The sequence below is a fragment of the Hyperoodon ampullatus genome, assembly GCF_949752795.1.
Source record: "Hyperoodon ampullatus genome assembly, chromosome: 9".
Taxonomy (NCBI): domain Eukaryota; kingdom Metazoa; phylum Chordata; class Mammalia; order Artiodactyla; family Ziphiidae; genus Hyperoodon; species Hyperoodon ampullatus.
In genome coordinates, this window is record NC_136922.1 from 22,370,742 (window position 1) to 22,395,368 (window position 24,627).

At 42.8% G+C, this 24,627-nt stretch overlaps 2 protein-coding genes and 1 long non-coding RNA gene across 5 annotated transcripts; 2 read left to right on the forward strand and 1 right to left on the reverse strand.

Annotated features, from left to right (window-relative positions):
* On the forward strand, positions 1–3,592 carry PPIA (peptidylprolyl isomerase A). Of its 2 annotated transcripts, none has more exons than XM_079711659.1 (5): positions 1–84; positions 2,165–2,195; positions 2,284–2,372; positions 2,730–2,902; positions 3,431–3,592. In XM_079711659.1, exons 1-5 carry the CDS (start codon positions 16–18, stop codon positions 3,561–3,563), a joined length of 495 nt encoding a protein of 164 aa, XP_079567785.1. In that variant the 5' UTR covers positions 1–15; the 3' UTR covers positions 3,564–3,592. The 2 variants fall into 2 exon arrangements, with proteins under 2 accessions (XP_079567785.1, XP_079567784.1); XM_079711658.1 differs by lacking the exon at positions 1–84 and adding an exon at positions 910–927.
* A 9,139-nt stretch (positions 3,593–12,731) lies between these two features.
* On the reverse strand, positions 12,732–23,196 carry H2AZ2 (H2A.Z variant histone 2). Of its 2 annotated transcripts, XM_079711569.1 has the most exons (5): positions 23,075–23,196; positions 18,994–19,071; positions 16,712–16,825; positions 14,277–14,406; positions 12,732–13,064 (listed from the first exon to the last, which is right to left on the reverse strand). In XM_079711569.1, the coding sequence occupies exons 1-5, from the start codon at positions 23,075–23,077 to the stop codon at positions 13,003–13,005; spliced, it is 387 nt and encodes a 128-aa protein (XP_079567695.1). In that variant the 5' UTR covers positions 23,078–23,196; the 3' UTR covers positions 12,732–13,002. The 2 variants fall into 2 exon arrangements, with proteins under 2 accessions (XP_079567695.1, XP_079567696.1); XM_079711570.1 differs by lacking the exon at positions 18,994–19,071 and having other exon boundaries at positions 23,075–23,137.
* Positions 23,197–23,679: 483 nt separating this feature from the next.
* On the forward strand, positions 23,680–24,185 carry LOC307058291. The gene is made up of 2 exons (XR_013811091.1): positions 23,680–23,767; positions 24,033–24,185. It is a non-coding gene; the product is annotated as an uncharacterized lncRNA (long non-coding RNA).
* The last annotated feature ends 442 nt before the right edge of the window (positions 24,186–24,627 follow it).

Consider the following 24,627-nt stretch of genomic DNA (forward strand, 5'->3'; position numbering starts at 1 on the left):
CCGCGCAGCCCAACCATGGTCAACCCTACCGTGTTCTTTGACATCGCCGTCGACGGCGAGCCCTTGGGCCGCGTCTCCTTCGAGGTTGGGGCGGGCGGCGGCGCGCCGGGTGGGCCTGAGCGGGCGGCGGGGGGAGGCCGAGGGGCTGGGTGCGGGCGCCCCGCCTGAGGAACGCGGGCGGCGCGGCGCCATTTCCTGACGAGGGGCCATTTTGGGAGGCCGGGGGCGGCGGGCAGACAAAGGCGGGGCGGGCGGGGGAGGCGCGGCCGCGCCCTTCCGGCCGCGCACGTGCTCGGGCCGCGAGCCGTTGGCCGCCGCGTGGGACCGCGGAGCCCTGAGGGTCGGCAACGCCCCAAGCGGAAGGCGGGCGCCGGCCCCGGCCAGCCGCGACCTTCCCGGGGCCGCCCTCGAGGACTCGGAAGCCGCTTCCTTCGAGCTGACGCGGCGGCCGCACCTGAAGGCTGCCTTTTCCCGCGCCGGGCGCGCCAAGGGCCGGTGGGGATAGCAGCCCATCCCTTGTCCCGAAGGACACTTGCTAGTTCAGGGTTGGGTTACAAGGGTGCGGGGTCGGCCGGCTCGAGGGCTTCCCCGGGTGTCTTAAAATTGCGAGGTTGATGTAGAAAGAGGCCCCTCCCCGCCCCCACCCCGAGCGGAAATGTGCCGGCCGCCTTCCCTCCGCTGGCGCCGAGGCCCGCCTTCCGCTGCGGTGACGGCGGGTGGGAGGCGCCCGGGCCCCTCCCTGTCGTCCCCGCGCAGAACGGGCTAGTCGAGACCGGCAGCGCGGCAGGCCTTCTCCGGTGGTTTCCTAATTAGTTCAGGCGTGTTATGGGTACTTCTTAATCAGTTTGTAATCACAGCAGGGTAGCTAAGTAACTCGGCGAGCTCTTCAAACGGTAAATGGGATTCCGTTCCAGTTAACCCAACATGGTAGGTCTTGGGGTGTAGCCCTAAGTGGTTTTATCCTCTTTTACCACTTCTCAAAGAGCCGCCAGTGATCAGGTTGTAGGATCTTAGTCCAAGTTTAGATAGCCCCCCCATGCAGATCAGTCTGTAGCCCACTCTCACTGTAGTCAGAGCTAAGAATTGATAAGGGCCCATGTGGAAACTTGCCCTGACGTTAAAACTCTGGAGAAATATTACATGCAGTAGATATATACTCCACCTTTATCTGAAGTCAGCTGATAATTGGCCAGGGGCCACGTGGAAACTTGGCGTGAGCCTAACCCTTTGTAGCTTGTGTGTCTCAGGTTAGCCAGAGGGCTTAATGGAAATGAGATAGGCGCTCTGACAGATCCCTTGGTGAGAATGGAGGTGGAAGTGCCACTGCGAGCTTTAACTTTAGTAAGGGTCTAAAAGGGAAACGAGTTAGTACAAGGGTTGGAGACACGTTAATACTTAAAACCGTACGTTTTATGTACAGTACATAGAAGCTAGCTAGCAAGTCTTCTAAGAAACATCCAGGGATTTCAGTAGATGATTGAAGTCACAGGTCTGTGGAATAGTTCATTAAGTACTTTAAACTGTCTTTATGCAAGGGCTTGCGTTTTCTATGGTATTTAAGCTTTTTTAGCCAAAATGTTTGATATATGCAGGAAAGGTTCGAAGCAGTTGTACTAGAAACCAATCTTTATTTTTTACCCCACTACTAGGTAAGGGACCTGGAAACCAAGAAGTGACTGCTCATCCAATCCATAAAGCTATGTTAACAGATTGGAGGTAGTAGCATTTTCATTACCAGTGACTAAAATTACAGCTATTTACTCCCTGATCGTGCAGGAGTACTTGCTATTCTTGAAAGTTCTTGTCTTTAGGTTCAAGTTGAAGTTGGGGGAGGTGATGTACCTTTGAGAGACCATATATCTGTTTAGAATAGGTGTGATACACATAAAAGTTCTAAGTCACTTTTTAGAAGCCTCACACTATCTGAGTCATTCCTGGTTCTGGAGTTTTGGCATGTCTTTGGGTGTCATGTTGCTAACCCAACCCCGCAGGACCTTAAGGCTGTCAGGAGCCGTTCTTATTTGGGATTCAAAGTAATTACTGAAGAAGCATTCTCTTCTAGTGAGAAAATGAATTTATGATTCAGAGGCCCCTAAAGACAAGGGTACTAAGCAACAAAATATGGAAGCAGATGTTTTTCATTAACTGTCATTTTCTCTTACAGCTGTTTGCAGACAAAGTTCCAAAGACAGCAGGTTAGTTTTATTTATTGTTTAAATGTTTAACAAAGGTATTCTGATTTTAACTGTCGTGTCTATATACATATACACTTTATTTTAACAGAAAACTTCCGTGCTCTGAGCACTGGGGAGAAAGGCTTTGGTTATAAAGGTTCCTGCTTTCACAGAATAATTCCGGGATTTATGTGCCAGGTATGAAATTTACTGATACTGATTTGGGTTCTCTTTATTTGGGATTGAGCCAGAACCCTTCAGAATGTGCACATATGGTCTGTCTGCATTTGTGCGTCTACTTTTATACTTTGTTTTCTATTTGTCTGTTTGACAATTTTGCACTGATAACCATGCCATCTAAATTGTTGTGGTCTGTAATAAATGTTCTTTTTTTTTAAAGTGCATATATGAACTAAAATGTTAATTCTACCATTTTGGTTCCACTTGACCCTTTTAATTAGTTTAAACGTGAGTTTTAAAGTTTGAACCTTGCAGACTTGGCATGTTTTCCAACTGTGTTGCCAAAAGTGACAGGTTCCTCTTTTATGTTCACAGGGTGGCGACTTCACACGCCATAATGGCACTGGTGGCAAGTCCATTTATGGGGAGAAATTTGATGATGAGAATTTCCTCCTGAAGCATACGGGTCCTGGCATCTTGTCCATGGCAAATGCTGGCCCCAACACAAACGGTTCCCAGTTTTTCATCTGCACTGCCAAGACTGAGTGGTAAGACCAGAGCATAGCAAAGGCAACCTTTCCCTGCTGTTTCCTGCTCTAAAGTAGTAGAAGGGCATGAGTAGTCACAAATTTAGATAGTGCACTATAGAAAGTGAGATACTCTAATGGCAAAACAGGGCACTTTATTGAGTAGTTGAATTTAAGAGTGGTGCTTTCATCTAATTAGCATGTGATTTGTTGGCTCTTCTTTAGGGGTCCATTGTAAAATTAGGATTCTTAACAGTGATAAGAGACTCTTGGAGACCACCTTTTTTAGACTGGCTTAAAGAAATCTGGTGTTGACACTTTTTTTTTTTTAGGTAAAAGGATAAAATGTTACCAGTATTTAACTAGTCGACATTAGCTAGTACTAAAAGCTGGACAAACCACTCTTCTGGTCTTCTCTTGCTTGGGTATGCTATATTGATTTGTGGGACACTGTTCTTATCTCAATGCACAATGCAGGCTGCTTATTTCTCTCTTATTTCATTACTACCTGCAGGTCGCAGGTCGTAATGTTTATTCTTCTGTTTCCAGGTTGGATGGCAAGCATGTGGTCTTTGGCAAGGTGAAAGAGGGCATGAATATTGTGGAAGCCATGGAGCGCTTTGGGTCCAGGAATGGCAAGACCAGCAAGAAGATCACCATTGCTGACTGTGGACAAATCTAATAATAAATTTGACTTGTGTTTTATCTTAACCACCAGACCATTCCTTCTGTAGCTCAGGAGAGCACCCCTTCATCCCCATCTGCTCAAAATATACTATAATCTTTGTGCTCTCATTGCACTTCTTTGGGTTCCATATTTTCCTTATTCCCCTCCAAGTTTAGCTGAATTGCAAAGTTAAGTTTATGGTTATGAAATAAAAACTAAACAACTGTTGTCTGTCCTTGTTTGGGTTAGGGTATTGATGTAGATTTCATTTTAAGCAGCAACACATTACTTCTAAGAGAGTTGCTGTGTTTGTTTAAAAGAGTATCTTTCTTTTTTGCTTCCCTGATCCAAGAATTAAATTTTGCTGATTGAGTATCCCAAGGGCAAGCTGTGACTGGAATACTGAAGATGTAGGCTCGGGCAGGGAAAAAACAAGGTGGAACTTAAAGATTGTGACCATGTTGGAGCCGTACTCCTTTAAGGGTGACAGTGGAAAATTCTCACTTGGCACATTTAGGGTTATCCATCAAAATTACTATAACATTGAAAATCATAGCTAATTTTAACAGCTTAATGTGAGCTTTTTCTGTGGTGGCCCTCCTTGAGGGAAATATGTTGAGCTTTAGCCTCTGTGGGGAAGGGTCTTTGGACCATGTTCTTGGGATATCTGTAGCTGTTTGAGAATGTAAATGCAGAGTACAGGGTTTATGACAGCTCAATGGTGAAGTTCAGTCTGCTAGAGAAAGGCAGGCAGACGGGGTGTGGTGCAGTCTACCTGCGGAAGGCATCTGGCTCTGGCTTGCCCCAGACCAATTGGTGACCAGGTAACTATAGATTAGGGAACTTCTCCCTGGCTAGTTGTAGAGGTCCTCATGGTCATTTGAGGTCTTGTACTCATTCCATTGTGCAGAGTTGTACAATGGAATGGTAGTCTGAGCCATAATCTGGTCCAGATGAGGCTTTTATGTTCATAAACATGGTTTCCTTTAAGATCAAGAACTCCCCTTGGGAGTTCTCCCCAGTTGCATACTCTATCCCTCACTAGAGGGCCATTATTTTTTTTTTGAGGTTACCCTGATTTAGTGTTTATCAATCTATCACCTACGTGTGTCCCTAAAAACATACTGTTTAGTTTTGAAAGGGTAAGCGGCTGCTACATTATGAAGGCCTCCAGGACAAGGCAAAGTGAGCAGAATCGATTACAGTGTGGCTTCAGCTTCCCTGAGCACAAGAGCTGCTACTTCCAGAGAAGTCGGCCAGCCATGCATCCAATAAGGTAGGGCTCACCAAGTTCCTTTAGCACACCTCAGAAAACAAGAAAAATCCATAAAACCTGCAGTGTATGGTCCTTATTCAGATTTCCCCCACTGGTTCTGGAGGCGGTTTTATTTTTGGCTGCGTTGGATCTTGCAGTGTGCACAGGCTTCTCATTGCGGTGGCTTCTCTTGTGGAGCATGGGCTCTAGGTGCGCGGGCTTAGTTGCTCCGTGGCATGTGGGATCTTACCGGCCCAGGGCTCAGACCCCCGGCCCCCTGCATTGGCAGGCAGATTCTTAACCACTGCGCCACCAGGGAAGTCCCTAGAGGTGTTTTTAAAATCAGCTTTATTAAGGTATAATTTACATACAATTGATGTGTTTAATAAGGCTCTCTCCTGCCCACATGCACACCCCACTGCCCCCAAGGATCCAACCTAGGTTCACACACTTTGTTAGGTCTCTTTTTGTCTCTTTCAATCTACAACAGTCCTTCCACTTTTTAACATATTGTAATTTCTATTTATGAATGTTAAAAAGCCTATTGAGATAATTTATACACCATAAAATTCACCCATTTTGAGTACAATAATTTCAGTGAATTTACTGAGTTGTGCAATCATCACCATAATCCACCACACCAGGAAGACCCTGTGCCCATTTGCAGTCCCTCCTGCTTTCACTCCCAGCCCCTGGCAATTACAAGTTGGCTTTCTGTCTCTAGATTTACCTTTTCTGGACATTTCATATAAATTGAGTCCTACACTGTGTGGTCTTGGCCTCTTGCTTTTTTTTTGACAACTCCTTAAACAGTCCAGGACATGGACTTCGTCAAATGTCCCTGATTTTGGAGCTGCCTAAGGTCTCCATTTCGTGTTACTTGCTTGTTCCTCTGGCTCTTGTGTTTTCTGTAAACTGGGAATTAGAGAAGCTTGAATGGATACATGTTCAACATTTTATGCAGGAAGGCATTGTAGGTGATGGCTATATGCACTTAATCCTGCCTCTTGTCAGATAGCATATGATCTCAGACTGACTCAACAGGAGGTCAGACTGCCCCACTGGAAAGGTACTTTGTATTCTTTCTGCTGAGTAGGTAACCTGTGGGATGATACTTTGCCTTTGTGTGAAGACCCTGCTCCCAGACCTTTCACCTGATTGTTTTCTTTTAGCATCAATTAATGATCTTCACCTGAATCAATTTTTTAAAAAATTATTTTGGCCATGCCACGTGGCTTACAGGATCCAAGTTCCTTGATCAAGGACTGAACCCGTGAGTGAGGAGTCCTAACCACTGGACCACCAGGGAATTGCCCTGAGTCAATTATTCTGTAGTCGCGAAAACGAGTAATCTTCTAATCTCTCTCTCCCTCCTCCTACCACTATGGACTCATGGATTTTCATTAAACGTGTTACAAACAATTGCACTCATTTTTTATATTTATTTATTTGGCTGTGCCGGGTCTTAGTTGCAGCATGTGGGATCTAGCTCCCTGACCAGGGATCAAACCCGGGCCCCCTGCATTGGGAGCTTGTAGTCTTAATCACTGGACCACCAGGGAAGTCCCTGCACTCATTTGTTTTGATGCTCAAATCATCCCAAATTTGGCTAGTACAAGCCCCTCTAAGTTGATCTCTGTGGCTCTCTGACATGATTCCAGTAGGCTTTAAGCCCTTCTGAAGTTCATGCTTCCCTTCCATTACACAGCAGTTGGAGGCCTCGGAAGTGCCAGGGATATTCAAATTTTTCAGCAACCCAAAACCAAACCCTTCATGTTAATATGTAAAATGGAGTTTAGACTTACATAATTAAAAATGAGTTTTTCACATACACTAACATCTGGCCAGACGTTTGGAAGTCAGTGGGGCAGTCTCAGGCATTATAGTATGTCCAGCATTGCCCCCATCAGAGGCCCACAAATTTCCAAAGTGCCTCCTGGCTAAAAGTCACTGACGTAATGAGACAGGATGCAGCTGTTAAAAGAACAAAGTAGGGAGTTCCCTGGTGGCACAGTGGGAAGAAATTAAAAAATGAGTTGCTGAGGCAGCTATAAAACATCTGGCAGAAGGTAGTATTCTGCATTATATGAAAGCCAACTCAGACATGAAGGAGACATGGCCTTACAAGAAAACAATAGACAAATCGGACAGTCTTTTCTAAGGGAAAATAATATGCTTAAGATATATATGTGTCAGAATTATTTTTTTAATATTTATTTATTTATTTATTTTGGCTGTGCTGGGTCTTAGTTGCAGCACTCGGGATCTTAGTTGAAGCATGGGGACTAATTAGTTGCAGCATGCGAACTCAGTAGCAGCATGCATGCGGGATCTAGTTCCCAGACCAGGGATCGAACCTGGGCCCCCCCTCACAACTACTGAGCCTGCGTGCCACAACTACTGAAGTCCCTGAGCCCAGAGCCTGTGCTCTGCAACAAGAGAAGCCACGGCAATGAGAAGCCCGTGCACTGCAACGAAGAGTGGCCCCCACTCGCCGCAGCTAGAGAAAGCCCGTGCGCAGCAACGAAGACTCAATGTAGCCAAAAATAAATAAATAAATAAATAAATAAATTTAAAAGAACAAGATAGTGCATCTCCAAAATAGCCTCAGCTAGACTTTTATGTGAAAACAACAAAGAGCAGTAGAACACAACATAACACGTGCTACAGTTTTTGTAAAAAGCAGAATGAAATGTATCTTTGTGCTTGTACATGCCCTTGGGAGGATACAGAGAAATGTTTCCCAGTGGGTGTCTCTGGGTAGAGGGGTGAAGGCCTGTGGACGGAGAGGACTTTGTCACCACACGTCCCTTTTACCTGTATTAAATATTTAAAATTTCAAAAACATACATTCTAAAATGAATCAATGGTACAGTTGGTCCTCCATATCCACAGGTTCTGCCTCCACAGATTCAGCCAACCATGGATCAAAAATACTGGGGAGGGCCTCCCTGGTGGCGCAGTGGTTGAGAGTCCGCCTGCCGATGCAGGGGATACGGGTTCGTGCCCCGGTCCGGGAGGATCCCACGTGCCGCAGAGCGGCTGGGCCCGTGAGCCATGGCCGCTGGGCCTGCGCGTCCGGAGCCTGTGCTCCGCAACGGGAGAGGCCACAGCGGTGAGAGGCCCGCGTACCGCAAAAAAAAAAAAAAAAAAAATACTGGGGAGGGCTTCCCTGGTGGCGCAGTGGTTGAGAGTCCGCCTGCCGATGCAGGGGACACAGGTTCGTGCCCCGGTCTGGGAAGATCCCACATGCCGCAGAGCGGCTAGGCCTGTGAGCCATGGCCGCTGAGCCTGCGCGTCCGGAGCCTGTGCTCCACAAGGGGAGAGGCCACAACAGTGAGAGGCCCGCCTACCGCAAAAAAAAAAAAAAAAAAAAAAAAGGGAAAAAAAATTCCAGAAATTTCCAGAAAGCAAAACTTGAATTTGCCATGCACTGGCAACTATTCACACAGCATTTACATTGTTTCTGCAACTATATACATAGCATTTACATTGTATAATGTATCATAAGTAATATAGAGATGAGTTAAGTATCTGGGAGTATGTTCCAATGTTTGTGCAAATGCTACACCATTTTGTATAAAGGACTTGAGCACCCTGCGGATTTGGGTATCCAAGGGGTCCTGGAACAAATCCCCCATGGATTCTGAGGGATGACTGTATTTGGCTCACTTCAAAATGCTTAATATAAGAAAGATATTATTGGGACTTCCCTGGCGGTCCAGTGGTTAAGACTCCATGCTCCCAATGCAGGGTGCATGGGTTCGATCCCTGGTCAGGGAACTAACGTCCCGCATGCTGCACGGTGCGGCCAAAAAAATGAATAAATAAAATAAAATAAAACAATTTACTTTAAAAGAAAAAAGATAGTACCTAAGTGTCCATCGACAGATTAATATATAAAGAAGATGTGGTATAATATACACAGTGGAATACTACTCAGCCATAAAAAGAATGACATAATGCCATTTGCAGCAACATGGATGGACCTATAGATGATCATACGGAGTGAAGTAAGTCAGACAGAGAAAGAAAGATATCACATGATATCACTTATATGTAGAATGTAAAAACTGATACAAATGAACTTATTTACAAAACAGAAATAGACTCACAGACATAGAAAACAAACTTCTGGTTACCGAAGGGGAAAGGGTAGGAGAGGGATAAATGAGCAGTTTGGGATTGTAATATACACACTACTAGATATGGAGTAGATAACCAACAAGAACTTACTGTTTCCAATATCTTGTAATAATTTATAATGGAAGAGAATCTTAAAAAAAAATACATCGATATATATATGACAATCTCTTTGCTATAAACCTGAAACTGACACAAAACTGTAAATCAACAATATTTCAAGAAAAATTTAAAATATATAAAATTTAGTAGAGAATAACAAAATACAATAAAAAATAACAATATTGCTCAAAAAATTAGACTTTTTCTAAAACAAAAGCTAGAAATCTTTCCTGATCTTTCCTGGGTAAAATAAGACATACTTTTTTTTCTTTTGGCAGCGCTGCGTGGCCTGCAGGATTCAGATTGAACGCGTGCACCCTGCAGTAGAAGCGCGGAGTCCTAACCACTGGACTGCCAGGCAATTCCCTTCATTTACCTTCTTGTTCATGTTGGTCAACCCTTCAATCAGATGTTAAGTTGTCTGCAGAGGGGTGACTGTCTACCCGTTTATACAGCAGAAGTCTCTCCTGGCAGTCAGGATTGAAGGTGATGAATTGAAAAGTATTGGTTAAAAATAATCTGGGGGACTTCCCTGGTGATCCAGTGGGTAAGACTCTGTGCCCCCCATGCAGGGAGCCCAGTTTCGATCCCTGGTCTGGGAACTAGATCCCGCATGCATGCTGCAACTGAGTTCGCATGCTGCAACTAAGAAGTCCCCATGCTTCAGCTAAGATCCCGAGTGCTACAACTAAGACCTGGCACAGCCAAAATAAATAAATAAGTAAATAAATAAATATAAATATAAATAAATATTAAAAAAATAATTCTGACACATATATATCTCAAGCGTATTATTTTCCCTTAGAAAAGACTCTCTAATTTGTCTATTGTTTTCTTGTAAGACCATGTCTCCTTCATGTCTGGGTTGCCTTTCATATAATGCAGAATACTAACTACCTTCTGCCAGATGTTTTATAGCTGCCTCAGCAACTCATTTCTTAAAAAGGAATTTGTGGGCTTCCCTGGTGGCGCAGTGGTTAAGAATCCGCCTGCTAATGCAGGGGACACGGGTTCGAGCCCTGGTCCGGGAAGATCCCACATGTCGTGGAGCAACTAAGCCCGTGCGCCACAACTACTGAGCCTGTGCTCTAGAGCCCGCGAGCCACAACTACTGAGCCTGTGTGCCACAACTACTGAAGCCCACGCGCCTACAGCCCATGCTCCGCAACAAGAGAAGCCACCGCAATGAGAAGCCCGTGCACCGCAACGAAGAGTAGCCCCTGCTCGCTGGAACTAGAGAAAGCCCGTGTGTAGCAACGAAGACCCAACGCAGCCAAATAAATAAATGAATAAATACATAAATAAAATAAAATACAAAATCTTTAAAAAAAAAAACAGACCTGATGAAGCCAAACAAATAACTAAAAAAGAAGAAAAAAAGGCAACCTACGGAGTGGGAGAAAATATTTGAAAATCATGTATCTCATAGGGGGTTAATATCCAAAATATAAAAAAATAACTCATATGACTCAGTAGCAAAAAAAAAATCCAATTAAAAATGGACAGAGGGCTTCCCTGGTGGTGCAGTGGTTAAGAATCCGCCTGCCAACGCAGGGGACATGGCTTCGAGCCCTGGTCTGGGAAGATCCCACATGCCGCGGAGCAACTAAGCTTGTGCACCACAACTACTGAAGCGTGAGTGCCTAGAGCACGTGCTCCGTAACAAAAGAAGTCACCGCAATGAGAAGCCTGTGCACCGCAGAGAAGAGTAGCACCCCACTCACTGTAACTAGAGAAAGCCCGCGCGCAGCAACGAAGACCCAACGCAGCCAAAAATAAGTAAATAAATTTGTAAAAAAAAAAAATGGACAGAGGATCTGAATAGACATTTGTTCGAAGACATACAGATGGACAACAGGTACATGGAATGATGCTCAACATCACTAATCATCAGGGAAATGCAGATCAAAACCACAATGAGGTACTGTCTTTTTAAAAATATAAAACGTCTTCTTTTTAAAGCTTTCTTTTAGAGTTACCTATTAAGGTACTACAGGTGCAATATGATGGCTGGGACATGCTTTAAAAAAAGCCAGCGGGAGGAAGGGGTGTATAGGTGAAGCAAGATGGACCAAATGTGGGGGTGAGGCCCCAGAGCACATGGCCCAGTTGTTCTATTTTTTTTCCATCAGAAAACAAAAATACAATCCTGGGAACAGAGTAGGAAGCAAATAATTACACTACCAAAAGGAAACAGATATTTGAAGCAATTATCTAGAAAACTCTAGTAAAAGACCCTATTCTCTGAGAGGTTATTTTGCCTTCTTTTCTATTGCTTCTTTGGTTTCTAAAAACTACTAAAACTTCACACATGGATAATTGTAGATCCTTTCAATATAGAAGCTTCTTCAAAATATGTGCCAAGATTCAGTAAAATCCATACTTAGAGACAATCCTATAGGACAAACAACTCAGTTTCTTCAAAAATTAAATAATAATAATAATAATAAAGAAACCTACAGATTAAAAAGAAATTTAAGAGCTATCAGTAAAATGTAAGACATAGTGGCTGGATCCTGATTCAAACAAACCAACTGTAAAATTATGAAACAATCAGAGAAATCTGAATACTGACTGGATATCTGTTATTATAAAATGTGTTAGCTGTCTTAAGACAATGATATTGTGGTTATGGTCTAAAAAGTACCCCATCTTTAGAGACACATGCTTAAGTATGTGGACATGAAAATTAATCATGCCTGGAATGGGATTCAAACCAATCAACTGGGATGAGGGTTCAGGTTGGGGATACAGGTAAAACAAAACTGACCACAGGATAACTGCTGAAGTTGCAGGATGAGTACACAGGGGTTCATTATACTATTCTCTTTATTTTTGAAAATTTCCATAATAAAATAAGTTTTTAAAAATGAGAGTTTTGTTTTGATACTGTTGTATTATAAAACATTAAAGAATTTCCATTTTTAATGAAGACTTCCAGACTTCCAGAAAAATATAATTTTCTGATGGACCGTTAACTGATACATTAACTTAAATCTTACAAGTTACTTAGAAACTGACAAAGAAAAATAATTTTTAAAATATTGTACAAATTACTGAATGTTACTGTATCAATAAAAGATCACTAAAAGCTGGAATTTTAAGCCAAAAGCAGACAACTTTGATAACCTTAACTTCAATTCTAGGTAAGGGTGTGGGCTCTGGAGTCAGCCAAATCTAGGTTTATATCCTAGTTCTGCCCTTTTCTATCTATTAGATAAATGTTTTCTGGCAAGCCATTTAATTTCTGTGAGCCTCAGGTTCTACATCTTTAAAATGGGGGTAATAAAATTTCTTCATCAATAAAGCGCTTAGCACAGGGCTCGCCACATAGTAAGTGCTCATTAAATAATTCAAATAATTCCACTATCCTATTTCATCAATTCTAAATGCATGTTTTCATACTCTAACATCTCTGAAATTGGGATGCATCTCATAATTGATGGCATATTATGGTTTAATTGGCAGTGTTTTTCTTTAGTGGTATGTAAAATAATTGGTGCCTACTACTAACAGGTAGCAGCTAAGATTCAATATAATATGGTATCAATCATGATAGAAGTAGATTCCCAATTTCTGTCTTAAGATTTTTCTGAATATATAACCAATTTGAAATTTAAAAAATCTTGAAGTATGAGCAAAATATTTTCAACACAGCACAAACAGAACGGTTTTGAGACAAATTATTTTTTTAAAAAATGGTTTATCAATTCCATTTTTGTATAAAACACATGGGAGAAACCTAGCCAATCAACACACAACTGTTGCCACATGAAAAGATATTTTTATCCAACTTCGAGTCTAAGAACATACAAAGGTTTCTTTTTCATGTCTACAGCAATTGTCTATGCTTTTCCACTTAACTGTTTTAAAAATTCCACATATCCCCATTATTTCTTCTGTCCCAGTTACAGTACAATGACGGGGAGGAAGAGGCTTGGTTAGAACAAGTCTCTAAGCAGTTTTCTGCTGTCCCTTCTTTCCAATCAGAGACTTGTGGATGTGAGGGATCACACCTAGAATGAAATGAAAAGAAACAGTATTAGTAGAAAAACTTTAAGCTGGCTATATATATATATATATATATATATATATATATATATATATATATATATATATATATATTTTTGGCTGTGCTGAGAGGCACGTGGGATCTTTAGTTCCCCAAGCAGGGATTGAACCCGTGCCCCCTGGAAGCGTGGAGTCTTAACCACTGGACTGCCAGAGAAGTCCCTAAACTGGCTATATCTTACCACTTTAGGGCTTCAACCCCAAAAAGCAATTATATAAAGAATGAGGACTTCCCTGGTGGCACAGTGGTTAAGCATCTGCCTGCCAATGCAGGGGACACGGGTTCAAGCCCTGATCTGGGAAGATCCCACATGCCGCAGAGCAACTAAGCCTGTGCACCACAACTACTGAGCCTGCACCCTAGAGCCTGCGAGCCACAACTACTGAAGCCCATGCGCCTAGAGCCTGTGCTCCGCAACAAGAGAAGCCACTGCAATGAGAAGCCTGCGCACCGCAACGAAGAGTAGCCCCCACTTGCTGCAACTAGAGAAAGCCCACAAGCAGCAACAAAGACTAAATGCAGCCAAAAATTAATTAATTAATTAAACAAACAAACAAACAAAAAGGCTTTTAAAAAAGAATGAAATTTACTTAAGTCCCCTTTCACATTCTGATTCTGTTAAAGTATCTATACCAAGGGGTCCCCATCTTGGGGTCTGGGAACCCCCCTCTAAAACTGTACGTAAAATGGTGTGATTTTATGTGCTTTTTTTAGAGAAGAGTAACCACAGCTTTCAAGAGGTTCTCCAAATGTGATCCAAAAAGTATTAAGAACCACCAATTTATATCTCACTTTCACTGATCCTGACTCATTCAATTATCTCAGCCCTGACTTTCAAGAGCATCATATTAAGCAATTTCTCAAACACAGTTTAAAGGATATGGGAAATATTTTAAACACCAGGTTTTAAGTCTCACATATGAAATTTAGATGAAGAACCTGCTAAAATAAAAATAGCATTGTATATGGCTACAAGGAGAAGAAATATTTATTCAGATCATAATGAGAAGAAGTCTAGAATTGTCAGACTTAACACTTTTGGAACTTAAGTTTCTATGTTCTCTAGTTGGTGATAAAAATGTATTGGATCATCTATCTGAATTATCTATTAGTTAGGCCAGTTAACAATCTAGGCTGAAGAGGAAATAATACATACCACCCCCAGCTATGGTAGCCTTGATAAGAGAATCCAACTCTTCATCACCACGGATTGCAAGTTGCAAGTGGCGCGGAGTGATCCGCTTAACTTTGAGATCCTTGGAAGCATTACCTGCCAGCTCCAGCACCTACAAAGCATCCGTTGAGATAGCACATCAAACAAGGGTGAAGGGTTTAAGGATTCAGTTTAGGTCTGCAATTATAGCTAAAAAGATCACTACAGCATCTACACACAAAACACACAAGATACATATATAAACCAACACTAAATTTTTTCCAAATTTCTATAATGCTTTTATAGAACTCTTATTACTCCATTTGGTCCTTTTATATTCATTCTCTGCAAGAGAACTAGAAACTTGAGCAAAAATCTACTTCTATAGAAAGAAATAAAGACAAGGGATAATATCCCTTAGCCAAGAATCTATTCAATAAATGTGAACATCTAGAAATATATTTTAATATACACATGTAGTCTATTTTTTTCATGGCTCTTAACAGCTGAAATTTATTGCTTAGCACTTGTAGAAAAATTTTAAAATATAATTAAAAATAATTTCTTTTTTTTTTTTTTTTTTTTTGCGTTATGTGGGCCTCTCACTGTTGTGGCCTCTCCCGTTGCGGAGCACAGGCTCCGGACGCACAGGCCCAGCGGCCATGGCTCACGGGCCCAGCCACTCTGCGGCATGTGGGATCTTCCCAGACCGGGGCACGAACCCGTGTCCCCTGCATCGGCAGGCGGACTCTCAACCACTGCGCCACCAGGGAAGCCCTAAAAATAATTTCTTATTCAGAGTTTTAAATATCACTGGGCCCTATAATCTGTAGGCTATAAGCTAGAAGCCCTTTATTCTATAAGGGCAATTTTCAACTGGAGAAATTTCAAAGTCCCAGTTGGCCATAAAATTGCATTTTTATTTTATTTTTTTTTTTGCCTCCATAGACTGTACTGGCATTATAAAACCTTTGATGGAAGTAACATAAAAATAACTCCACAGAACCTCCTCACTTAAACAGAGTGGTGGGAAGCCTCAGTGTACATCGAAGCAATCAGCGTGCTTTAAAAACCACCAGTACTCTCTACTCCATTCTCCCTTGCAACCTTCACTGGTCTGGGGTGAGGCCTGGCACCAGTATCTTTTGAAAGCTTCATAAGTGATCCTAGTGTGAAGCCAACGTTGAAAAGTGATTACCCCTAAACTCAGATTTCAGTATTTTCTTTACCTCTATTATTGACTAAAACCCCAAAATTAAATATTTGGAAAATACACATTGACTGCATATGTATGTATGTATGTATATGATTATTGTTTAATCTTAAACTAACAAACCATAAAGTTCCTAAGAATAAAGATAATGGGAGTTTAGATGGGACTTGGAAATTCTGAACCAGAAGCCTATGCCTCTACATGAGTGAACAAAATGCATACCTTTCTGAAAAGTCTGCAGGTAAACAAATAAAAACTGGTATAAGAGTGATAAAGCAGAAAGGCTCTTAACTAGTACCAATACAAAAACATTACCAACACAAAATCCCTGCTTGTGACAGTGAAGTTGAAACTATCAATGTTAAATCTCCAATAGGAAAATAAATGACTTGGTAAGGTTAATGAAATGACAGCAGTGATAATTAACACACAGGTTAAAGCTAAATCTTACAACCTAGCTCCCAACCACATCTTTGCCAAGTAGGAAGCTTCCCCGTTTCTATTAGATTGGCTATCTCTATCAGTTGACTTGCTTGCTACTCAACTTACTTCCCTTGCTTGGAATGTAGTTGAAGGAGTTTCATGGCTTCCCTTTTGTTTTCCTTAGGAGGGATTAGAATGGAGGAAGTGGTAGTCCATGACCTAAGAATTAAGAACTCTTGCCCAATTAACTTATCTTCCTGAAAAGTCAAACTGAGTAAGATACAGCATTTTATGCATACAACCATGCACAGAACCAGAAGGTTGCTTAGGTCTTTTACCAAATTTTGTTATCATCATAATATAGTTGTGATATTTAAAAAATATGTATCATCACACTGCCAAGACTTTGCCCCACTTCAAATCTTTATTAACTAAGAGTTATGCTGTAAAAAAAAAAAAAAAAAAAGTTATGCTGTAACTTCATGAATATCACCTGTCGATTATATACGTATTTCAGAGTTCATTTAATTAGTAGTATGGTATTTAAATTATTTTACACTTGTTTGTCATGTCACTTAAAAATATGGATTATTGACCCTTACTTAACTTTAAAAAAGAGCACACCAAAGTTCTATTTCACACTGGTACTAGGTAATAGGCTGGTAAGATACATCTAAAACCGTTATTAAAATAAACTAACCAGAGTGTGTCTTTTTTATTTCAAACCAATATTCCATGGGTTTTAGCCATTTATGTCCAGGACACCTCTAGGATTCCCATATATAACATTTCCCCCACTAACCTCAGCAGTGAGGTACTCCAGAATTGCGGCACTGTACACTGCAGCAGTGGCACCGACCCTTCCGTGACTTGTGGTGCGAGTCTTCAAATGTCTGTGGATACGGCCCACGGGAAACTGAAAGAGACCATCCAAATGGGAAGCACTGAGGTCTTAACATCACACTACTGAATGTAATCAAAGGCTGCATAAATATGAGTAAAGCATGAACTAAAAACCAACACCATTCTCTCACTGTGACCCTTTCTTTCTACTTTCTGAGAACAGGCACTTTCTTATCTGCAAAGTTCCCGAATCCCACTTGTCTGTGCCTCTGACTAAACCCACTCCCAACTTTCTTAAGGACCTTCCTTACCCTGTTACTGCTCCATCATTCAACAGCTCCAATTGCTTCCTTTTTGCTGGCTCCTTTCCTTCTGCACACTTCACTTAAAACTTCTCCACGTGTCTACAGCAACTGCCTCCAGTTACAGTCTAGACGTCTCCTTTCCAAAGGCAAGATTTAAAAGCAAACCCTGAAACCCCTTTCTTGTCACCCATTTTCTCCCAATCCAACCTTGGCTTCTGTTAAACACCATTCTGAAAGACGAGCAGTAACATTTTAACTACCAAAATCTACTAGCCACTTCCAGATTGCATCCTTAAAGAGAAAAGGCATGATTGTTTTGTTTACATCCTTCCCTAATTCTAAGCTCCCCGAGACCAGGATCCATGTCTTACACCCTTCTGCATCCTCAGTAACCGGCATGTTATGTCGTCTGACACAGAGGATCTCAAAAACCATTTCTTCTTAGGCCGAAGCAATTACATAGTTCTAATACGAACTCTGACTCCTCCTCAGTCTTTTCATTCTTTGACTCAAATACCATATCAAATATGGTGAGGGGTCCACCAATGCCCTTTTGATCCTTTCTCATTCTCTACTTAGGAAACTTATCCACAGCACCAGCTACCAATTTTACGTAAGTGACCTTAAATTTCTAATTCTTTTGATCACCTCTCTTGGAAAGCTAGACTCAAATCTACAACTTTTGGACATTTTCATAGGGATGTTTTGGTGGAACTTCAAAACGACTGCACTTAAATTTATTATTTGATAACTTGCCCCTACTACAAACTCTTCTGCTCCTTAGGGTCTAAGCCTTAGAGAAACTTCTCTTTGACCATCCTCTCAATCCCATACCCCTCCTCCCATTTTGGGGGAGCATACACAAGCCTTCTATTCTTTTCCATCCCACTCAAGTTCAAGTATGTTATTACCTTATTCCTAAACCACTGCAATAGCCTGTATCTGTCTTCCGTCTCCCACTTCAAGGTAAGGACACTTCAAATAAATTCTAATTGAGATTTGCATGATGTACTAAAATACAGAACGTACCCACCAAATACAAGTTCTCGCCCCCCCTTCCTTCAGTACCATCCAGATCATGTCATCCTCTTCCTTGAAAACTTTCAATGGCTCACTACTGCCAAGAAGATAAAAATCCTAACCTTATAGTCTGGACTTCAAACTTTCCTGTTTAAAAAGTATCTCTTAAATGTAGGGAATAATTCTTACTCATCCAGAAAATTTTGAGTTTGTGGATTAAAGCTGCAACAATTTAAATATACGAAATTTGAAACCATTTAGGCCTTTGAGTATATCACTGAGTCTACACTTGAAGGTATCGGGGAAAGATTCACAGGACTAGTGGACAGTTCATTATTCTCTCATCCTGAAAGCCGATGTACCACGACAAACACTCTTTAAAATAAAAGCCACAGCATACTCACTTCAATCTGATACAACTTATAAAAGAACTAGGAACATAATTAGAATCTAGAAATAATAGATTTTAAGAGAACAAAATCACCAAATTCATTTAAGATCTTTTCATAACTTGTCCTTGTTTAGAAGAAGAGAATACAAATTATATAAAAGGGAGTTGCAGGACTTCCCTGGTGGTCCAGTGGCTAAGGCTCTGCACTCTCAATGCAGGGGGCCCGGGGTTCAATCCTTCGTCAGGGAACTGGATCCCACATACTGGATCCCACATGCGGCAACTAAGAGTTTGCATACCACAACTAAAAAAGATCCCGTGTGCCGCAACTAAGACCCGGAGCAGCCAAACAAACAAACAAACAAATAAATAAGGCAGTTGCTTTGTGGTTTATATTTTGACCAATTAATCTCATTATCAAAGGTCAGTAGTACAAGTACACTTTTGTAATTAAAGAAACATCTATGAGTCATGAATTATAACAGTAAAGAAAATAATAATGAATTACAACAGCATGGATGTTACCTGTAACCCAGCTCTCTGTGAGCGAGACACTGCCTTAGCCTTGGCCTTCCCACTGTCCTTTCCAGCTTTGCCTCCAGCCTACGTGGAAAAAAGTTCCAGATGAAGAATCGAAAATGCTATTTCAAAACTAATAGGACTACAAATAAACTTACCTACAAAACAGAAGTAGAGTTACAGATGTAGAAAATAAACTTATGGTCCCAGGGAGTAAGGCGGGGGGAGGGATAAATTGGAGGATTGGGATTGACATATACACACTATTATATATAAAACAGAGAATTAATAAGGACCTACTATATAGCACAGAAAACTCTACTCAATACTCTGTAATGGCCTATATGGGAAAGCAATCTAAAAAAGAGTGGATATATGTATATGTATAGCAGATTCACTTTGCTGTACACCTGAAACTAACACAACATTGTAAATCAACTATACCCCAATAAAAATTTTAAAAAAAATTAAACTTAGGAAATAAAATTTCTTCTAATTTTACTTTAGGTAGTTAAAAAATCTAGGTGATCTTCAATTTTAAATATACATGTGTTGATTTATATCACCACTTATTTTATTTTTTAATTTTTAATTTTTATTTTTTTTGTGGTACGCGGGCCTCTCACTGTTGTGGCCTCTCCCGTTGCGGAGCACAGGCTCCAGACGCGCAGGCCTATCGGCCATGGCTCACGGGCCCAGCCGCTCCGCGGCATGTGGGATCTTCCTGGACCGGGGCACGAACCCGTGTCCCCTGCATCGGCAGGCGGACTCTCAACCACTGCGCCACCAGGGAAGCCACTTATTTTATTTTTAAATAATTTTATTTGTCCCACAACTGATGATGTTCATTTTTTTTTTTGGCTGCACGTTGCGGCATGTGGAACTTCCTCGACCAGGGATTGAACCTGCAACCCCTGCAGTGGAAGCGGGGAGTCTTAACCACTGGACCATCAGGGAAGTCCACCATTTATTAATTTATATAGAGACAAGGTCAAACCTTAAATTCTTTTTAAAAATGAGATTTCTAAAAATTTGAACATATTTTTCAAATTTCAGACTGAAGAATCTTCATCAAGTCAATATAACTCATGCTAGAAGTATTTCATAATAAAATAATTTTAAAAAATGTCAGTGTGTATCATTTCCACAGAAATATTCAGAACTTAGCTCTATGGGGAGAAAAAAAGCATCTTAAAAAAAATTAAACAGAGAATTACTCTATGATCTAGTAATCACACTTCTAGGCACATACCTAAGGAATTGGGAACAGAGACTCAAACAGATATTTTCTATACTATTTGCTATTTTGTTTATATCAGTATTATAAACAATAGCTAAAAAGCAGAAACAACCTAAATGTCCACCATGGAAAAATGAATAAACAAAATCGTGGTATATACATACAACAGAATAGTATTCAGCTGTAAAAAGGAAGGAAATTCTGATACATGCTACAACATGGGTAAACCCTGAAGACATGCTACGTGAAATAAGCAAAAGGACAAATATGTATGATTCCACTTACATGAGGTACCTAGTCAAAATCATAGGAACAAAAAGCAGAATGGTGGTCACCAGAGGCTGGGGATAGGGGCAGAATGGAGAGTTGCTGTTTAATGGGTACAGAGTTTCAATTTGGGAAGATGAAAAAGTTCTGGAGATGACTGGCAGTACACTTAAAAATGCAAAATGGTCAATTGTTATGTGTATTTTACAAAAAAAAAAAGACATACAAACTTATTCTTAAGGGGTTAAACAAATACTACTTTCAACTGATAAAGAAATATTTCTCAAATAACATGAATGGTCACAAACAGGACACAGTATATAAATGCAATGGGATATTATACAGCCCTTTCAACAAATGAGTTACAGGTATGTGCTGATAAGGAACAACTCACAAAACATATTTGTGTAAAAGGCAAGGTATATGCAAGTGCAGTGAACTTTTGTTTACATAAAGTGGAGTACTGTAGAGTGTGTGTACATATACATTTCTAGAAGGTCACACAATACATCAGAAAAGTTATTTGCCTCTAGGGACAGAATACTAAGGATCTGACTTGAGAGGGAAACCAATATTCTCTTTTGGGCTGTTTGATTTTACTACTTAAATCTATTATTTCTTCTCTGTTAAAAGAAAAATTAGTTACAGAAATCAGTTTACATGATTGGCTAGTTGTTTGAGGATATTTTTGAAGCAGAGGTTAAGCTTTGAAATGGCATATTCCCTTTGTCCCTTTGTAATGGTTTCCTTAAAATACTTTTTAGGCCAAAAATCACCCCCCCCCCCCGCATGTTTATCTCCCAAAACCATATGGGGGAGTAGCCATATATTCTCACTTCTTCTTCAAATAAATCTTTTCAGCTCTATTTGCCCTGCTGTAAATACATTAAAAAAACCTCTCAATTGGTGCATGAGTCTAAAACTATAATCACTGTCTATGACAATTATGAAATTAGTAGTTATCCATTAAAAGCTACCAACTGCAAAACTTCCCAGGTTTCCCAATTTACTGCTCTTAAGCAATTTTATCACTTCAAATCCATCATACTTGCTATTTAACCTATTTGCTTTTTAAGGAAGTAGACATGAAATTAGTTTTTTAAAAAATCTCAGTAAGTTAGGACTTCCCTGGTGGTGCAGTGGTTAAGAATCCGCCTGCCAATGCAGGGGACACGGGTTCGAGCCCTGGTCCGGGAAGATCCCACATACCACGGAGCAACTAAGCCCGTGCGCCACAACTACTGAGCCCACATGCCACAACTACCGAAGCCCGCATGCCTAGAGCCCGTGCACCGCAACAAAGAGTAGCTCCTGCTCGCCGCAACTACAGAGAGCCTGCGCACAGCAACGAAGACCCAACGCAGCCATAAATAAATAAATAAATAAAATATTAAGAAAAAAAATCTCTGTAAGTCAAATGACTATTTCCGTGGTTTCTGGATACACTTCTCATACTTAACAAAAACAAAGTCTTATGGAATCAAACTTGTGCGAATATAAAATTGTACAGTAAATAATTACTTTCTTTTCACAACCTCATCAAACTCTGTATATACACCCTCCAACTTAACACATCCATTTTAATACGTTTGATGACTGACTGAGAAACAAAATACAAGCACCATAAAATTTTTGATTCTAAGAACTGTGTTAGTATTAACCTGGGTTAAGCATCTCGGTAGAAAATACGCCTATGGAGCCAGCTGGAGTCTATTTCATTCAGGAAAAGTTGAAAACTGGATGCCAAGAAACTTGCATATTAGTTCAACAGATACATGCTCACATCCCCTCAAGTTTAAAATTCTCAAAACAAGAATGACAACTCCACGCCTCCTGTATTTTTAGCTTATGCGATCGTGCATGTATTTTTAGCTGCTGGTAAAGGGACAGCCAATATGTGGCAGGTCGCTAGAAATTAAATGAGTGACACCTTCGAAACCAGCAAGGACCAGGAGAATCATCCGCTCGAGCAAATCAGTTTACAGACAGATCTAATCTGTGCCTGAGTCGGCCGGCGGAAGCGCTTCCGTTAACTGCACAACTACAAGTTAGGAACGGGGTGCGACCATCCACAAAGTCGAAGCCAGGTCTAAGACGCGAGAACGTCACAATAACCATAATTTCTGTTTGTGGTTCAGCCCTGGGCAGGACTGTCTCCGTAGGACGCTCGGGCGTACATTGCTCTCGCCTCGGCGTCACTGCTTCGCTCCCGCGCGGGGCACGGCCACCCTCCAGCGCCTTTCCCTCCCAACTTCACAAGGGGCCAAGTTCCCTCCACTCGCGTTTCTAAAAACCCGCACTTTTTTTTTTTTACCGACGCACAATTCAGGAGTCAAAGTCGGTGGCAGGGGCAGCGGAGGTGCTGCAGAGCCGCCAGGGTTGTCCCGCTCAGGGCCACCCGGCCTCGGCCCGCGCACGTCAATTCGCGCCGGCGCCGCGGCGGGCGAGGCCGGGACCGCGGGGAACCCCGCCGCCTGACGCCAGCCCAGCCGTCGTCGTAGTCGCCTGACGCCCGCCGCCTCAACAGGTAGCGGCGCCGCCCGGCCATCGCCACCCACCCGGCCGCCCCGCAGACTTCACCATGGTCTCGGCCGCTCCCGCCCTCGGTCCCGCCGAGCCGCCGCCGCCACCGCTCGCGCAGCACCGACCACCGCCGCCGCCACCGCCGCCGCCAGAGCCCGGACAATAACCGGGGCCCGCCTCGCGCCACCCCGGCCAATGCCCGCTCGCCTTGCTCGTTTGAACCCCGGCGGCCGCCCAATTGCGCGCCTCCTTCTAACCAAACCCCGCCCCCCAGCACCTCCTCCCTAACGGCTGTTTGTTTTTGCACACGGCACGCGGAGGCGGAGCCTCCGACCCCAACACAGACGCGCCTGTGCGCGACCGGGGGCGGAGCCAAACGCCACTCTCCGCCTGTTTCCAAGGCCCGAGCCTGACGAACGGAGGGACTGACCAATGAGAGCGGACGGCTGGCGGAAGTCAGCCAGTAAGAACATCGCCCGCGAGCAAGGAAGGCGGGCCTTCGGGAACGACAGCGGGATTAGCCAATAGGTGGAAAAATTGGTGGTGTCTTTGGCTTTCCCGCCCTTTCTCAGCATCGGCTCTGGGGTTTCTGAGACCTGTTTGGGAAGGAAACGGTTGCTGTCGTTCCTTCTGCTGGCTGCTTTTCACAGATTCCGAGGGTTTCTCCGTGCTAGCGGGGATTCGCTCCGCGGCGGGCACTGTTTCCAGGCCTGGCAGCCCTTCTCCTCAGCGCCTTCCCGCTGGCGTTAGGTTAGCCGCCCAACCTAAAGGAAAGAAACTCGAAAATGGGGTCGGCGTCCCCGCTCCCGCTGCGAAGTTGAGGGACGGGCGCGAAGGAAGGGCTTGTCTGCCCATGGCCGCTCCCCCCGGCTGCCCTCCCCACCCCCCACCCTCCAGGCGGCGTGCTGGCCCAGTTGTCCCCGGGACGGCACAGCCCGCGGTCGCCGGGGCCCAGGCCCGGGCTCGGGGCCAGTTCTCACCCGCTGCAGTTTGAAACCTTTGCTTCTTTTCACAGTTGTCTGCACTGACCGCGCCGGGCAGCGTTCCGGGTGTGCGGAGCCGTCCGTCCCCTCGGAGATTTGGTCCTGGCGGGATTTCCCCAGGCGGGCATTTCAGAAGTATCACCAGGTGGGCAGATGCTGTCCCAAAGTGAGATTTCTCTTTCGTCTGACACGGGGGACCCTGAGTCTTTAAGGAAATGTAACTTGAGTTCGAGGAGAGGAAGGGGCTGAGCGTCTAAGTAAGAGTTTGGAAAAATGCGAGTGAAGGTGTATTCGAGCGTGAGGAAGGAGGGGCCTGTCAAGGTGGAGGCAGGGAGCAGTGTGCCCAGATGAATGGAAAACCCGACAAGTAGGTGGAAGAGTTGGGAGTTAATTCAGTAAGCAGTAACCATTGTTAATCGCTGCCCCTCCTTTCCTGTTTCTGGTCTTAGTGACTGGCATTACACGTCTGCCAAGGCATCCACCTGTGAGTTCACCGTCAAACAGTCACCGAGTGATTTGTTGGCACTGTTTGGAGGCGCTGTGCTGGGTATTGGGTATTCAGGGGTTGGCAAAATAGACCTGTCCCTGCCCTAACGGTCCTTGACAGCAGGGGTCAGATGTTAAAGA

Bases quoted from the DNA above. Each gene is read 5' to 3' on its own strand.
- PPIA (XM_079711659.1), top strand. From the start codon at position 16: ATGGTCAACCCTACCGTGTTCTTTGACATCGCCGTCGACGGCGAGCCC. The intron at 2,373-2,729 runs GTATGAAATTTA...TTATGTTCACAG, and splicing joins TTCCGGGATTTATGTGCCAG to GGTGGCGACTTCACACGCCA. The intron at 2,903-3,430 runs GTAAGACCAGAG...TTCTGTTTCCAG, and splicing joins TGCACTGCCAAGACTGAGTG to GTTGGATGGCAAGCATGTGG.
- H2AZ2 (XM_079711569.1), bottom strand. The intron at 16,826-18,993 runs GTAACATCCATG...GGTCTCTTTCAG, and splicing joins CACAGAGAGCTGGGTTACAG to TTTCCCGTGGGCCGTATCCA. The intron at 14,407-16,711 runs GTTAGTGGGGGA...GATGCTTTGTAG, and splicing joins TGGAGTACCTCACTGCTGAG to GTGCTGGAGCTGGCAGGTAA.